This window comes from Trichosurus vulpecula, chromosome 3 (assembly GCF_011100635.1).
Source record: "Trichosurus vulpecula isolate mTriVul1 chromosome 3, mTriVul1.pri, whole genome shotgun sequence".
Lineage (NCBI taxonomy): Eukaryota > Metazoa > Chordata > Mammalia > Diprotodontia > Phalangeridae > Trichosurus > Trichosurus vulpecula.
Window position 1 is genome coordinate 115,423,492 of NC_050575.1, and position 16,337 is coordinate 115,439,828.

General features: G+C 42.8%; 1 protein-coding gene across 1 annotated transcript in view; it reads right to left on the bottom strand.

Annotated features, from left to right (window-relative positions):
- Positions 1 to 8,087, bottom strand: part of LOC118844985 (signal-regulatory protein beta-1-like) — a 35,365-nt gene extending 27,278 nt beyond the window's left edge. The window contains exons 1-2 of the mRNA XM_036753006.1: positions 7,904 to 8,087; positions 2,771 to 3,118 (exon numbers count right to left, since the gene is read on the bottom strand). Of these exons, the coding sequence (XP_036608901.1) occupies positions 2,771 to 3,118; positions 7,904 to 7,982 (427 nt within the window). The 5' untranslated portion in view covers positions 7,983 to 8,087. The remainder of the gene's footprint in view (positions 1 to 2,770; positions 3,119 to 7,903) is intronic.
- Between the last annotated feature and the right edge of the window lie 8,250 nt (positions 8,088 to 16,337).

Below are 16,337 nucleotides of genomic sequence, written 5' to 3' on the forward strand. Positions count from 1 at the left end.
GTTGCTAAGACCAGAGCCAACAGTAGGAGCCTGAGTTCTGGTCACTCAGATGACATTTGATGACAGCTAAAGAGTGTATAAAAAGAGAGAACAGAGCTACTTGCTTGGAAGTGCTCCCTCCTAGAGGTGCAGAACTCTGGGCATTTACTCTAAGGGCCTCTCAGCTGAACTCAGATGTTGATGGTTTCTTGGTAACTATGAATTATATTTGGTCTGTTTATAAATGTATGTTGTAATTTGTTCATATTTGCTCTCAAGTTCAGGGTGCTGGCTTCTTCCCCTGAAGCAAGTGAATGATATTTGTATGTTGTATTGAAATAAGATTGTTAACCCCTTAACGCTACTTTCCTTAGTCAAGCAGATCAAAAGAATCTGTGCTGGCAGCGTTCTTGTTGTTGGGCTTGTGTTGGTTTTTCACCCCCACAGCAGCTGCTAGCCAAATTGTTGCAACAGATATGGAGACCCAGTTTTAAAAAATGAAACAAACTAAAGAAATCCCCCCACCCAATTTCTTGATTTCCCTGGGGAGATCTCTTAATCTCTCTTGGCCTCAGTTTCCTTGTTTGTAAAATGGGGGTGATAATACCTACCTCACAGTATTATTTTAAGGATCAGCTGAGATGACATCTGCAAACTGATTTTCAAACCTTTAAACTGCATTCAATTAAACAAATATTTATTAATCACATAGTACATGCTAGGCTAGGGAAACAAAAAGATTCAAAAGACAGTCCTTACCCTCAAGGATATTATAACATAATGGAGGCGACAACAGGCAAACAAATATACACAGACCAAGCTAGATACAGGACAGATGGCAAGTTATCAAGAGAGGGAAAGCATTGGAATTAAGAGGTGTTAGAGGAAGCTTCCTCCAGAATGTGGTATGTCAGTTGGGACATAAAGGTAGCCAGGGAGATCAGTTGTCAGAGTGGAGGAGAGAGAGCATTCCAGGCATGGGAAATAGCCAGAGATAAGGCCATGGACTCAAATCTGGAATCATTTTTGTGGAAAAGCCTGGAGACCTGTGTCACCAGATTGAAGAGCACACGTAGAGGAATAAGGTGTAAGAAGACTGACAGGTAGGAGGGGGCTTGGTGATGAACAGCTTTGAATGCCTAACACAACTTTTTGTATTTGTACCTGGCATGAATATGAAGCTACTAGAGTTTGAGGAGGGGGCCCAAAAGGGTGGGGGGAAGTGACATGATTAGACCTGAGTTTTGGGAAAATCACTCTTGTGGCTAAAAGGAAAATGATTTTGATGGAAGAGAGATTTCAGGCAGGGAGACCAACAAGCAGCTATTGCAGTAATCCAGGTGCAAAGTGTTGAGGACCTGCACCAGGGTGGTGGCAGAGGCAGTGTCAGAGGAGAGAAGAGGGCATATTTGAGAGATATTACATAGGTGGAATGCACGGGCCTGGGCAACAGCTTGGATACTGGAGCAAGGGAAGTGAGGGCCAGTGCATAGAGCAGGATGTGAGTCACAGGTTGTGAGCCTGAGGGAATGGGAGGATGCTGTTTTCCTCTACACTTGGGAAGGTAGAAGGGGGAAGGTTCAGGGGAAGATCATCAGTTCTGTTTTAGACACAATGAGTTTAACATGTGTACTGGAATCGAGTTGGAGATGTCTGAAAGGCTCTGTTATCTGTCATTTATTAGGAAGATGAAGGGCCTTCCAGGGTTCTGCTGGTTTTTAACTTTCCTCCTCTGCCCTCTGCTCTCACTGCACCCTCTTGTACCTGCTCCCTCACTACTACTCAGTCATTCACAAACCTTCCTTTACTGTGGCCTTCTCTTTTTCATATAGGGCATCTAGCACATATGAACATCTGACTTTCCAGAAAAGCCCACAACCCTGGACAACGTCCATGATATTTTGTCCTGTTTCTTTCACATTCCCTGACACACAGCCCAGGAGGAGCTGGCATCCTGCTTGTTCTTCACTGTCTTTCAGATCTATTCTCTGTCATCATGGCTCAGCAACCTTTCTTCTTTGGAGGTTCAAGCCAAATGTCCATGTCACATTGTCCACACTCCTGCTCATGTGGTCTACTGACCTATAAGTCTTTCTCTCCCCTTTCTGAAAGAGTTCAGAACCTGGTTCACAAGCATTCTCTCCAACCCAATCCATGCCTTCATACTTGGGGTCTTTAAGATACGTGCTAATGTCCCCTCTAACACCATCACCTACCAGTTCATCAACATTAAAAACTCCCATGACCTGCTAACTCTTTTCTTTCCTTTTTCCCTCATTTTTTCTCCCCAGATTCCCACCTAGATGGTCATACTTTAGGCCTTGAAACCACCCATAATTGTGCCTCCATCAAGATTCAGAGTTCTGGTTCTCTGATCATAATGGACTGAGTTTAGAGAAGGGATTACCAAAGCACCAAAAGTATTATGGGGTAGAAGACATCACTTTCCGCCCACCAGGAGGCCAGTGCCTTGGGCTGGGGGGTTAGTGAAACTTAAGAAGAATGAAAGGGGAAAACCTAGGGCCAAAAGGCTAAGTTCCTTTGCATGGATCTAAGAGGAGCCAGTACCTTGGAAGCTGGTCTGCAGTTATAGAGGGCCAGGGCCCAGGCCTGGATATTTCATACCCTCTGAGGGTTGGGGTACCTTGCCCTGAAGGTGGAGCCTCTCTTGTCCTGCTACTTTCCTTCAATAACCTCAAAAACTCAAAAAAAGAGAAGCCTCTCTTGGCAGAGTCCTGGATCTGGGATTCCTAGCAGAACAAGGACAGGAGTCCCAGGGCTCTGTACTTACCTGTCACAGACAATGTGGTGCCCCCACCAGATTTAAGCTCTGTGTCAGTAGTTCCCCTTTTGAACTTCACACAGTAATAGGTGCCACTGTCCTCTGGAGTGATGTGGCTGATGCTGATGGAGTAGTCTGTGGTGCTGCTAAGTGGGGCTGTTTTCTTTATCCGGGGGTAGGTGCCTCCTTTGAAATTGTAAATTTCCTGTCTCTGGGGCCCTTTCCCCTTGAACCATATCACTGTTCCTGGTGGTTGAACCCAAGGCAATGTGCAGTTCAATGTGACTGTCTCTCCCTCTGCCACAGACACGGGACCCTTAGGCTGCAGCACCTGGATCTCCTCCTGGCCTCGGACTCCTACAAGGAAATCTAAGTTTTAGAGTCATTTTCCTTCCCTGACCCTCCCAGAATTTTGGCCTGGGCTAGTTTGGGTAATATGTGAGGCATCCAGATTCTGGGTCTGGGGAGGAGAACTGAGAGGGAGTCATGGAGAAGGCCTGTAACTCTTGAACCAGAGATGGTGTCAGGCAAAGACATGTGAGCTCAGGCTAAGCACCTGCCATGTGGGGCCTGTCTTCTTCCCTCCTCCAACACCCATCCCCCTCCCTGTTAATGCCAAAAGGCTTTGTATTTATTTTAGGCATGTTTCATATTGTTTTCATCTGTCTACGCGATTTCTCCCCATATCAGATGGAAAACCTTTGGGATAAGGGCTCTTTTTTTTCCTTTGGAAGGTAAACAGTCAGCACATATTATAGGCTTATTGTTTCATGCTCTTCTTCTTTGACCAGTAAGCAATGGGCTTGACATTGTATAAGACCTGGCTTCAAATCCAGCCTGCAACAATCATAGTGTATTGCTTGGCAGTCCCTTGCTCTCTTCCTCCTCTTCCGCCTCAGGAAAAGGAGGTTAATAAGATTTCTAGTAAGGACCTCAAAATTTTGATGTGAGGATCCAATGAGAAAATCCATGTAGTTCTTAAAGCGCTATGAACACGGGCAGTCCTAATTATTCTTTTTCCTGTTTTTATCATTATTTGAGAATTCCTCTCATTTCAGATAGAGACCAGCCTAAGTCACCCTCCTATTTTTCTTTTCTTTTTCATATGCTAGGAACTATTGCCCAGGTAGTTAAAGTAACTGCTTCTCATGACTGAAGAACAGTATTCAAAGCGAAACTCATCTTTGGTTGCCTGCCCGAGAGCATCCTCTGTTAGAGCACTGTTCCAGGAGCAGAGAGGGCGCTCCAGAAGATACACACCTCAAGCTGCCTCACACAATCTTGATCTACTCTTCAAGGTCTCTGGTTATTTGTATCATATTGGAATGCAAGATCTGCACATCTCTGTACAACTCACAAGGCATTTACCAGAATAGGTTTTCTCATCTTTTTAGAAAAATCATCTCTTTGGGTGACTGGTAACATAAACTGTCTGTATCTCTGCCAACGTGCTCACAATAAGGTTCCAGTTTTGTTGGAGTCAGATAATGTTGGGGGCCTCCTCCTCTCCCACCAGCCTGAGATGATCCATGCAGATATTACACGGGACTCTGTGATCCACTCCACACCATGACAGCATGGTCACAGGAGTAATGGGTTGTCTACCTGCAAATGCCTAAGAGGAGAGTCATGGAGGCTTTGTGGTTATTCAGCCCTTTCTGTAGTGTCTTACCCCGTGTGACTCCATTTGGGGTTTGAATGGCAAAGATACTGGAATGGTTTGCCATTTCCTTCTCCAGTGGATCCATTTTCTCAGACAATCAGAGGTTAAGTGACTTGCCCAAGGTCACAGAGCTAGGCGGTATCTGATGCTGGATTTGAAGTCAGGTCTTCCTGACCCCAGGCCCAGTGCTCTATCCACTGAGTCATGAGCTATCTCTTTCAGAGACATTAGAGAACATCTAAGTGGATGGGAGTGAGCACAATAAAGAACACCCAATGTACACTCAGTTTCTGTTTTTGGCTATGACAGAAGCTGCACCTGGAAGGAAATTTAGCAATCATTTAGTCCAGTCCTCTTCTTCTGCATGAAACATGAAGAAACCGAGGCCTAGAAAATGCCATAACTTACCCAAGGCCATATAGATGGTTACTGTTAAATATTAAGTTAGCAGAGCTATGATGTGAGTCATGAAAAGACTGAGGTTAGATTGAGACATTCCTCTGATCAAATCTCTTAAGTGATTCCCCGTTTCCTCAAGAGTAAAATAAATATTCTTCACCTCATCCCCCTTTTGCCACTTGGAGCCCTCTACAGTCTCTTTCCAATTACTCTACCCTGAGTTCGCGTTATTCAACTTTGTGCTTTCTATATACTGGCTATTTCCTGATCTTTTTCTGACATCCTGTATCAGTAAGGCAAGATTCATGACTTCAGAGGTGACCATGAACATGCCTGTATAGTTTAGAATTACAAAGTATAAGAGATTCTGTAGGTAGAAGGCAGGGGAAGTATAATATTAATTTAGACACCAGAGGATTAAATCCTCAAACCAATAACTCCAATCCAACATAGCAACAGTTGTATCCCAAAGCCAGTAAGTCCCCCTCAATTTAAGAACAAGAAAATCATAATGCAGTATTATAGTAAAGAACCAAGTCATCCTGTAACCTTCCCCCCTGCTGGGGCCTTACACTCATGAATCCCAACTGCCTACTTGCCTAAGTTCTCTCCCCCTCTCAGCTCTCTGGTCTCCATTTTCTGCTCTGTACTCTCTGTGCTGCTCTGTCTTCTCAGAGTTCTTACTTCTTCTTGGGCTGAATTCTGACCTTGATGGCTACCTTCTGGGTATATATACTCTTCTTATGGCCCCAAGGGCTTCATGCCCAATCACCAAAAGGATTTAGGCCTGGGGCTTAGCACTTGGTAAGTAAAGGTTGTAGGCCTGCCTCTAATCAAACCTCCCTTAACTAGCTCCACCTGAAGCTTATTGAATGGGTGGGGAAAGATCTTTAATCACTGAATGGCATCACACGTACTTTTTCCCACACATCTTCCATTACAGACTCTCACAATGCCTGAAATGTATTTCTTCTTTTTCTAAACCTGCTAAAGATTTTCTCTTCCTGCCTAGTTTAACTCAGCTGCCCCATCTTTCATGAACTCTTCCCAAGTCCTTCAACTGAAAATGATTTCTCCCTCTTCAGATTTTCCCGGACCTCTTTGTTTGAATCTCTCTTTTCCTTCATCCTTTCTTTCCTTCCTCCCTCCTATCTTCCCTCCCTTCTTTCCTCACAACCTCCCTCTCTCCCTCCTTTCCTTCCTTCCTTCCTTCCTTCCTTCCTTCCTTCCTTCCTTCCTTCCTTCCTTCCTTCCTCCCTCTAGCATTTCTGAGCTTTTTCTGTTCCCGTGGATAGAAAGATAAAATTGTAATGGTCTCCATCTCTCACAGGGCTTATTCAATCACGCTAAACCTTTATTATACACATGTACGTAGGTGACTTTTTTTTCTAGTAGAATGTAAGTTTTTGGAAAGTAAGAATGGTGTCATTTGTCATCTTTTAAATCCCAGGTTTGATCCCAGTGCTTGCACATCATCATCCTCATCTTCATCCTCATCATAATGATAATAGCGACAAGAACCACAACAGCAATAGTAACCAGGCTTCACACGGCCCTTTGAGATTTGTGAAATACTTTATACAGCTTAACTCATTGATCTTCATAGCAGCCCTGAGGGGTAGGGACTATTTTTGCAGATATACAAACTGAGACACAGAGAGGTTAAGTGAGTCGCCCAGGGTCATACAGGCAGTAAGTGACTAAGGCAGGCTTTTAACTCAGGTCTTCCTGACCCCGATTTCTGCATTCCATCCACTGCAGTGGGCATCTAACATGTTTACTGAGATGACTTAACTTGGAGACTCCAACTAGAGTTATATGTTAAAGAAATTACAGGCAAGGGAGAAGGAAAACTTTGAGACCAGGGTCCCTAGCTCCCAGGTAAGGGGAATGGGACCCAGAAGTCAAGGAAAGAGAGGAAAGAAAATGGTGTCTGAAAGGGGGAGGCAGAAACTAATGAATGAGAAGCTGTGAAATGCTGGAAGTGACAAGAGAGAGGGGAGATGGGGACTTCGGACTCGGGGATGGTCATTCAGCCTGAGCCAAGACTCACAGTTGGAATGCCCTCCTTGTCCATCCCTCGAGCACTTGACCTGGAGGCCTTCTGCCCCAATCACATTCTACCTTTCATTATATTATTTCATTTCTGCCTCATATTCCTCCCCAACAAACTGTTAACTTTTTAGCTCAGAGGGACCAGGACTTTACATATAATAGATAGTTGAGAAACATTCATATAATTTAATTGGAAAGATCCAAAAAAATCAGGTCACAGGGCCTGGGTTCAAGTTCCAGCTTTACCACTCCAGAGTTGCATGACTTTGTCCTTTAAAATCTGAGTCTTCATTTCCTCACCACTCAAATGGAAATTATCACAGCTGCAATATTTCGTAACTATTTTGTTTGAAAACATTGTAAATTATAAAGTCTCTTAGACATGTCAAATATTGTTAATATATCATTATTATCTAATGCTATGCTCTCATTTTAGGCCCAGAGAGGTTCAGTGATTCACCCAAAGAAACACAGCAGTTAGTGGCAGAGGCACAGCTAAATTCTAGGCCTTCTGACACTCACTCCACAGCTCTTGCTACTGTACCACACTTCCTCCTTATGCCTCTATCGATGCAGAATATCCAAAGGTTTCCCAGTCACCTATGGAAAGTTCCAGAAAGACTAACCACGGGGGAATCTTATCCCATCAGAAGGACCAGTAGCCTTGGGTCAAGAAGGCTGAGGTTGGAATGACAGCTTTGTCACTTCCCATGTATGTAACCATAATCACCCCTTTTCTGACAGATTTTCCCTGACAAAAGGAAATAATACTACTTGGCCTTTCTACCTCACTGTGCTCCTGAGAGGAAACCATCGTATGAAGAATAACATTCTAGAGAAAGAAAAGCTATGTGTCAACTATGTGAACAAATCTTTTCTAGTCCTTTTTAGCATTTGACTGGCTCTGCAGGCCCTTGGGATGACACCATTCCTAGACAACTACCCTGTCAGTCCATAATGGTCTGTTCAGATGTCTCATGAAACTCTGGATGCTTCCCTCTCCTGCCCGGGGGTTCCCCACTCACCAGAGAGGCCAAGGAACAGAATCAGCAGCAGAGAAGGCAGAGAGGAACCAAGTAGGTAGAGGAGGCTGGACATTTCCATGGGTCTTTGGGGCTTCCTGTCTGTGTGTGACTCTTTGTTGGCTTGGAGTCATAGAATGGACAGCGGATCTTCTGCAGGGAGAAACTGGAATCAAACACATCTTCCTCTGCTCCTTGGGTAAACAGCTAAAGGGAACCTCCTCTTGTAAGTGGGAGGGATTTCAGTCCAACTTCCTTCAGACTCATTTTTTCCAGTCTTGCTGTAAACACTAATAATAGTCCCAGTTTTTTGCAATCAGATGCATCACTCTACTGAAAAAAATTTTGCAGTGGCTCCCTATTGCCTAGGGAGAAAATACTTACCCCCTTCCTTGACTTTTAAAGGCATCTTTGTTCTGCTTCCAATTTTTTCTTCCTATGTTATATCACCCAACTCCTTAGTGCATTGAACATCCCAGGAAAAAAACCAGACATTCCCTGGTTCATAAGCTCATTCTCGCATCCTAGCATCTCTTGCCTCTCAGCACGTGCACTCCCGCCTCCTCATCTCTGACTTTTGAAATGCTTCTCTTCTCTTAAGGGTGAATTCAGGTGGTGCTTTGCCTATGAAATATTACTGAACACTGCCCCATTCTCTCCTCCCTATCTAAAAGTGATTCTCATAACATTTTCCTAGAGTTCCATCTGAATCTCTCACTTGTCTCAATCACACTCTTTTTATAGTGTGTTTTTGTTCTTCAGTCCTTTCAGTCACGTCTGACTCTTCATGACCCCATTTGCAGTTGTTTTGGCAAAGATAGTAGGGTAGTTTGCCATTTCCTTTTCCAGTTCAATTTACAGACAAGGAAACTGAGGGAAACAGGATTAAATGACTTCCCCAGGATCACACTGCTAGTAAGCATCTGAGGCTGGATTTGAACTCAGGTCTTCCTGACTCCAGGCCCAGTGCTCTATGCACTGAGCCACCTGGTTGCCTCATGTAATTTGCTAGTGGCATACGTATCATAATGTAGTGGGCTGCAAACTATCAGGAAAAGATTCTCATTATTTTCCTCTTTGTACGTTCAGGATGTATTACATAAAGTAGGCATATAGAAAACATTTGTTGAATTGAATTAAAAACTATCAACTTGTTGTTACTAAGATCTGTTGCCTAGAATTAAATGGCAAAGTGGTAATGGGTGATGGGAAAGAAAGGATGTAGATGCCTTAGGTTGGCTCCTTTCACCATCCATATTAGAGGGCTTTAACCCAGGAATCTAGGATACACCGTGAAGAGGGGAGGAAAACTCATGCATAAGAGGAGAGAAAACCAAACTCACTGAGTGAGGATTGTCAAGAAAGTTGAGGTTGACAAAGAGGTGAATGGAGACCCAGAGCTCAGAGATTTAGGATAGCAATGGCCAGAAATTCATTCAACTTGATTCCATGCAAGAAACTGGACAGCCTTCCACCATTTGTTTTGGAGCACTTTGTCCTGACATCTCCTTTCTTTTATGCCTATAAGTGCTCTCTTCACATTCCTCCTGTTTGGTGTTAAGCTTCTTAAGAGAAGGTATTCTGTCATCTTTAATTTTTGAAGGTGTTTTGTTGCCTTCAAGACAAGTAGCTGCAGGTTGGGGTGAGGGTGGGAGTCTTCACTGCTGAGAAGGGAGACTGCACATAGGAGGAAGGACTAATTTGCCTGTATAGTGTTCCCATGACATCTTTGGGTAGTGGCCACAGAAGTAATAGTAGAGAGAGGAAGTTGATATTTCATCACCTGATGACACAGCAGAGATTAGGGCTAGGAGAGTGAAGGAGGCTCCTTTGTGTCAGCTTGGTTGTTTGCTGATTAATTCAGGGAAAGTGAGGGTTGAGAATCCTGGGATCTCAGTGCTCACAGAGCTTGAGGAACATACCTAGTCCTGGTATAGTAGCTACAGGTAAGAGTTGGGTGAAAGGTAGATGAACAGCCCTGAAAAGGGCTCAGAAAGTCATCCCCCCAGAGGCGTTAGTCCTCCCCGAACACCCCATGAACCTCTCACCTGAGGCTTCAAGCAGCTCTACAGCATGTGCGGCAGTCAAGCTCCAGTGAAACATCTCAGCAGATGGGCTAAACTGGGTTGAGAGTAACCAACAGGCCTCAAACCTATTGGTGAGTCAGGGGAATGTCTAGCATTATGAAGCATGTGAAGACTTCCCCCAGTTGGAATAGGTGGATGAGAATAATTTGTTACAACAACTATGAAAATAGCTCAGCCAGGTGCTGTGGTCCATTTAAAGCTCTGTCAGGCATTGAAGTAACCAAGGTCATCCACTGTATCCCAGGTCATTGCCTGTTGACCTGACTTTTGTTTTGTCACTGGACTTTGAGGACTCTGGAAGAGAAAGGTGAGGCTGATGATTTGTTCAACTCTGCTTCACTTAAATCCATTTCATGAGCATATCAAGACATCACCCATGATGACACTCTTTGATCCTCTTTGAAAATGAAGGATAATTAACAATAGTAGTTACTCATTGCCTTGTGTGAATAAATGAAGTCTCATTGATTTGAAGCAAACCCATTCTTCTCCCTTTTCCTGTAATTAGGAAGGATAAAAGATTTTAAAAATATGAAGGACCTCAGAGCCTAGGGCATGCAACCACTTCAGTGGAGGAAACACAGGTTAAGAGAGGTGATATGAACTAGACCAAAATAACATAGACAGTAAATACGAGAGGAAAGACTGGAGTTCAAATCCTCTGAATCCAAAGGCACTTGGTAAAACTTCCAGCATGCAGTGTAGCCTTTCCCTCTGTGCCTTCTCCCTGTGAATTCAGGACTATGGATTTTGATTCTGATCAGAGAAGGTGAACTTGAGAAGAGGTGTCCCAGAGGAAAGAAGGCAAAGAGTTTTCATTACTGGCATCTCGTTGGCCTTTAGCATGACCCTGCATGTTAACATTATAGCTTTCTGCAGCTCTAGTTTTACAATGTCTCACATTTAATACCTGTAACATGAGTCATTTTCAGTTGTGTCCTATTCTTTGTAACCCCTTTTGGGGTTCTCTTGGTAAAGATACTGGAGTAATTTGCCATTTTCTTCTCTAGCTCGTTTTACACATGTGGATCTGAGGCAAAAAGGGTTAAGTGTCTTTGCCCAGAGTCACACAGCTAGGAAGTGTCTGAGACTAGATTTGAACTCATAAAGAGGAGTCTTCCTGACTGTATAGTAAAGAGAAATGGGGAGAGATGGTACCCAGAGCCCTAGAGTGGAGGAGATGTTTTGCAGTAGCCAGAGGGCATCTCCTGGACTCAGAGACACAAAAGCTGAGAGGCTTTCCATTACTTCTCCATCTACTGCCTCACCCTCTCTTGTAAATCCAGTATTTATCCTTTAGTAGATGATACTTAGGAAACCAATTCTGTTAAGTTTGATGAAGCACTATGGTAGTAATGCTATCTTCCATGGGGATAGCTGGGTTCAATTGTTTTTTAGAAGGTCTGATATTGTCCTCAAACTTAATTAGCTCAGGGGATTAAGCCTAGAGATGTTGTCTCAGCTTTCTGGTACCTTAAACACAAAAGCCCTGCCCAAGAGGCCACAGGAGTGGTCCTCCCTCTGGCATGACTATTCCACCGATATAGTGCTTTTTGCCCTGAATGTAACTAGATAGGCTAACATGAAAGTCCTCAGCTTCCCTGTGCCTTCCTACCATGTGGGTGAGAGTAGTTTACTGTGATTGGATGCCTAGCTTGAATAGGTTACATCTTTGAACCTGGTCAAAATATTAACCTTTTTCTTTCCTGACTTCTTTTTCCTGCTAGGTCCAAAAGGTAAAGAATATAGTTTGCTCCCAAAACCTATATCATAAACAGAAATGATGAGGAGAAAGGAAGACTTCCTTCCAACACTCTCCCTTTTACCTCTCAACTTGGAGAAACTGAGGCTCAGAAAGGTGAAATGACTTACCATAAATCATATGCCCTTGAGAAGTGAGAGGTCTAGAATTTGAACCCAGACTTTATATCAAATCCTAGCTGTTTACTGCCTGTTTCACACAGTAAACATAAATTCAATTTCTGCAAAATAAGGAAGTTGGACTAGATAACCTCTAAATTGCTATTAAATTCTAAGTACTCTGAGCACCCTCCTCCTCTTTTCTTCCTCCTCATCTTCATCTTCGCCTGGTCCTCTTCCTCTCCTTCATCTCCTCCCCTTCCTCCTTCATCTCCTCCTCCTCTTTGCCACTATTGTCCATTGAGGGATAGTTTCTGGCCATGACTCACTTTCCTGACCTCTGATAACATCAGAAAACTTCCTTTTTCCAGGCAAAAGAGGCTGAAATGACAGTGATAAAATTCACAGATAACCTCAGAGTGAACATTACAGGCTGTGAGTAGCACCTGCACAATGCTGGTGAGGTTCTAGGAAACATTGTCTCCCTGAGGGAAAATATGGGTCCATAGAGTAGAGAGCTCACTCCATTTTTAAACTACTTCAGGGTGGTCTCTGGGAGAGAAGCCAGTTGAAGTCCAGGAGAAATTAATTGTCTGGTTGATGTTCTTTCCTGGGGACCAGACACCAAAGGGGCAGAGGGTTTGCTGGGAATGGAGTCTCATGATAAATAGCTCTCTGTCATTAGATCAAAGGGAATAACTGGTATGAAAGCATTTTTTCAGTCTTAAAGTACTTCATGAAAGAAAGCTGGAATTGTGCTTATCACATCATTAGTGTGTCATTATCATATCTGCCACTGAACAAGCCACAGTCCACTTTCTTAACCCTATCTGATTTCTCATGCCTGGGCCTATGCTGATATGTTCCTAGTCACAGGAAATATTATCAAATAGAAACTCTTTTAGAAAGTGTATTTGTAGTTCTGGTCTGCCAGGGTTTTCAGTCTCACAGAACTGTACAGAGATGAGAGACTCAGAAATTATCTTAGAGTTCACCAACTGGTACTGTTTTTAAGCTTCAATTTTTGGGACGGTAGTTTTGAGGCTTCTGTGACAGTGAGAAAAATCCAGAACTTTACATACATTTCATTTACATATTGTACTTCTCTATCTAGAAAAACAGAAGAAGGAAGCATGCATATTTAAAAGGGCAATAAAGAAACCAGAGGGAGACCAGGCCATGAGTCATTGCTGGTTGAAAACGGAACAAATGTCATCACTCTTTTCAGTCTCTTCTAAAGCTCTTGAGACTTTAATAAATCTGAGCAACATGATAGTGAGGGAGCTTTGAAAGCAGTTTCCCTATCACAATTGCAGTTAATTCATTTTTTTTTTTTGCTTAAAGAAGCAGAATCTTTGAAATCGTTGTTCTAGCCTGGGCTAGGGGATAGTGTGTGGTGAGTATGATAGACAAGAAGGAAGAATTAAAATGGGTTTCTGACTATGAATCAGATGAGTGTTGAAATGAGGGAGTCACAGGAGACAACAGAGAACAGAGCTGTGGAGAACAAATAATTCAAGCCTCAGAGTCCAAGCTGAACATATTAAGTTCATCTTCCGCATGACCACCCTTCAAATGTTTGAAGGCTACTCTCATCTGTCCTTCTATGTCTGCTCTTGTCCTCACCAAAAATCACCACTGCCACTTATGTGGTAAGGATTGCAGCACTCTCCTTATTCTTCTCCTAATCCAGAATGTCTCCTGCTATCAAAGTTTGACCCCAGTTTGTCAATGTCATCTTGCAATATGGTGTCTGGAATCATAGTGCACTTTAGATTGACCTGGGAATTGTGGTTATGACAATGCTGGAAAGCAATGTGGAACCATGTCTGAAAGTTATTAACTGGGGATATCCTTTGACCCAGCCATACCCCTACCTGGTCTAAATCATCAAAGAGATAAAAGAAAGAGGAAAAGAATCCTTGTACATAAAACTTGTAGCAGTTCTTTTTATTGTAGCAAAGAACTAGATACTAAGGGGGTGACCATCAATGAGGGATTGGCTGAACAAATTATGGTATGTGAATGTAATGGAGTATTATTATGCTGTTAGAAATGCTGAAATGGATGGTTCCAGAGAAACTTGGGATGCCTCTATGAATTGATGTAGAATAGGAAATCTACTGGGTTCCCAAATTGGACTTTAAGAAAGAGGAAAGCCACAGAGACACAGAGAAGCAGAGGTCCTCTTAGATCAGAATCTCTACTTTTCTTTCCTTGTTCTTTTTGTTGACTAAGAAAACCCTTAATATTCCAAGACAGGAAGAAGCAATAAAGCTCAGGGACTCTAATGTCAAAAATGAATGAACACTATTTCTAACAATCCAGAAAAAATAGAAAAAATTCATTGTAAAGAGGGAAATTTGATCTAAAAGATATCAGAAATGGTGGGATGGGACTCATGACTGGAATATGGCTTGGGCATGGTACATCCTGTTGCGTAATAGATTCTTTTAGAGTAGAAATGGTTTCATTTTTCTGTCCTTGTGTACTTAATTTCCAGAATAGTGCCTGGAATAAACTAGGAACTCAGTCAATGCTTGATGATTTATTGATTAGCAAAACACAGAACAGATAGAATGGATTAGGCTACCATTCAGTAGAGGGTACACAAGAAATAAGCCTTGACAACTTAGCAAGTTCTGAAATGAGGCATTTCTTTAGAAACTAATTTCTCATTTTTATGTACTAGTATTTCCATTGATTATTTGAGTCTTGATATGATTTGATTGGATCAATTTATTTTCAGAAATAAACTTCCCTTTGGACTAGGGTCTAGAAAATTGAGTAAAGTAAGCACTCTACAGAGTGGGGGGGAGGGCAGAGACCTGAGAGTAGAGATAGGTACTCAGGTTTAAAGCCTGTCCCTCCACCCATTCCATCAGGGACATAACAATAATCATGATAACAATAAAATTAACAGTTAATTGGGACAGAGCCAAGATTGCAGAAGAAAACCAGGGACTTGCTTGAGCTCTCCCCCAGATCCCTCCAAATACATGTAAAAACAATTGTAAACACATTCTTTAGGTACAGAACTCACAAAATGACAGAGTGAAACAAGTCTCCAGCCCAAGACAGTCTGGAAGGTTGATGAGAAGGGTATACTTCACCCTGCCAGGAGTGGAGTGCAGGGCAGCATGGGCCATGCCAGACAGACTAGCAGGAACACACAGAACAGTGCAGGCTTCAGGGCACTGAATCACTGGCAGCTGCGACAGATTCCAGACTTCTCAACCCACAAACGCCAAAGACATCAAAAAAGGTCAGTGGGAAAACTCTGTCAGATGTAGTGAGAGAAGAGTTTGATCCAACCACAGCCCCAGCGTGGCAGAGGCAGTGGCTGTTTCCAGAGTTCCAGGCCCATGGACAGTGGGGGGGGATCAAGTGTCTGATCAGAGTGGGAGTGCAGGACTCTCTTTGCTGATACTGAGGCAGGATTCTCTTGCTTTGCCCTGCTTGCATCTGAGTTGCAGTCCTGGGGTGAGGAGGAGTGCTACTGCGGCAGAGTTTGTGGTGGCTGTGGAGAGAGAATCCTCCTCACAGCTCCAGAGTAGAGAAGAGTGCTTGAGGTCAGTCACAGACCAGCACACAGGCCAGGAGAGGGGTAAACACCTCTCCTTGGATCATGCCACCTCAGAAGGACTGATAATTAATAGGTGCCTAGAAATAGCTCTGGAAACAGTTGCACAAAATCCCTGAAGCTTGGGACAGAGCACTCTCCACCTGAAAGCAAAGTCATACCTTGACAAAAGCTCAAAGTCAAGTAATTGCTAGGAAAATGAGCAGAGTGTACAAACACTCAGACTATAAAACCTTACTTTGGTGACAAAGAGGATCAAAACATACAACCAAAAGAAGACAACAAAGTCAAAGCTCCTACATCCGAAGCCTCCGAGAAAAATATGAATTCGTCCCAGGCAACAGAAGACCTCCAAAAGGATTTTGAAAGTCAAGTAAGAGAAGTAGAGGAAAAATTGGGAAAAAATGAGAGTGATGTAAGTAAATCATGAAAAACAAGTCAACAGCTTGCCCAAATACTGAAGAAAACAACAGCTTAAAAAATAGACTAACCCAAATGGCAAAAGAGGTCCAAAAAGCCAATGAGGAGAAGATTGCCTTAAAAAGCACAATTGGCCAAATTGAGAAGAAGTCCAAAATCTCACTGAAGAAAATAATTCCTTAAAAATTAGAATGCAGCAAATGGAAGCTAATGATTTTATGACAAACCAAGAAATTATAAAACAGAATCAAAAGAACAAAAAATAGAAGACAATGTGAAATATCTCATTGGAAAAACCACTGACCTGGAAAATAGATGCAGGAGAGATAATTTAAAAATTATTGGACTACCTGAAAGCCATGATCAAAAAAAGAGCCTAGACATCATCTTTCAAGAAATTATCAAGGAAAACTGCCCTGATATTCTAGAGCCAGAGGGTAAAATAGAAATTGAAAGAATCCACTGATCACCTCCTGAAAGAGATCTG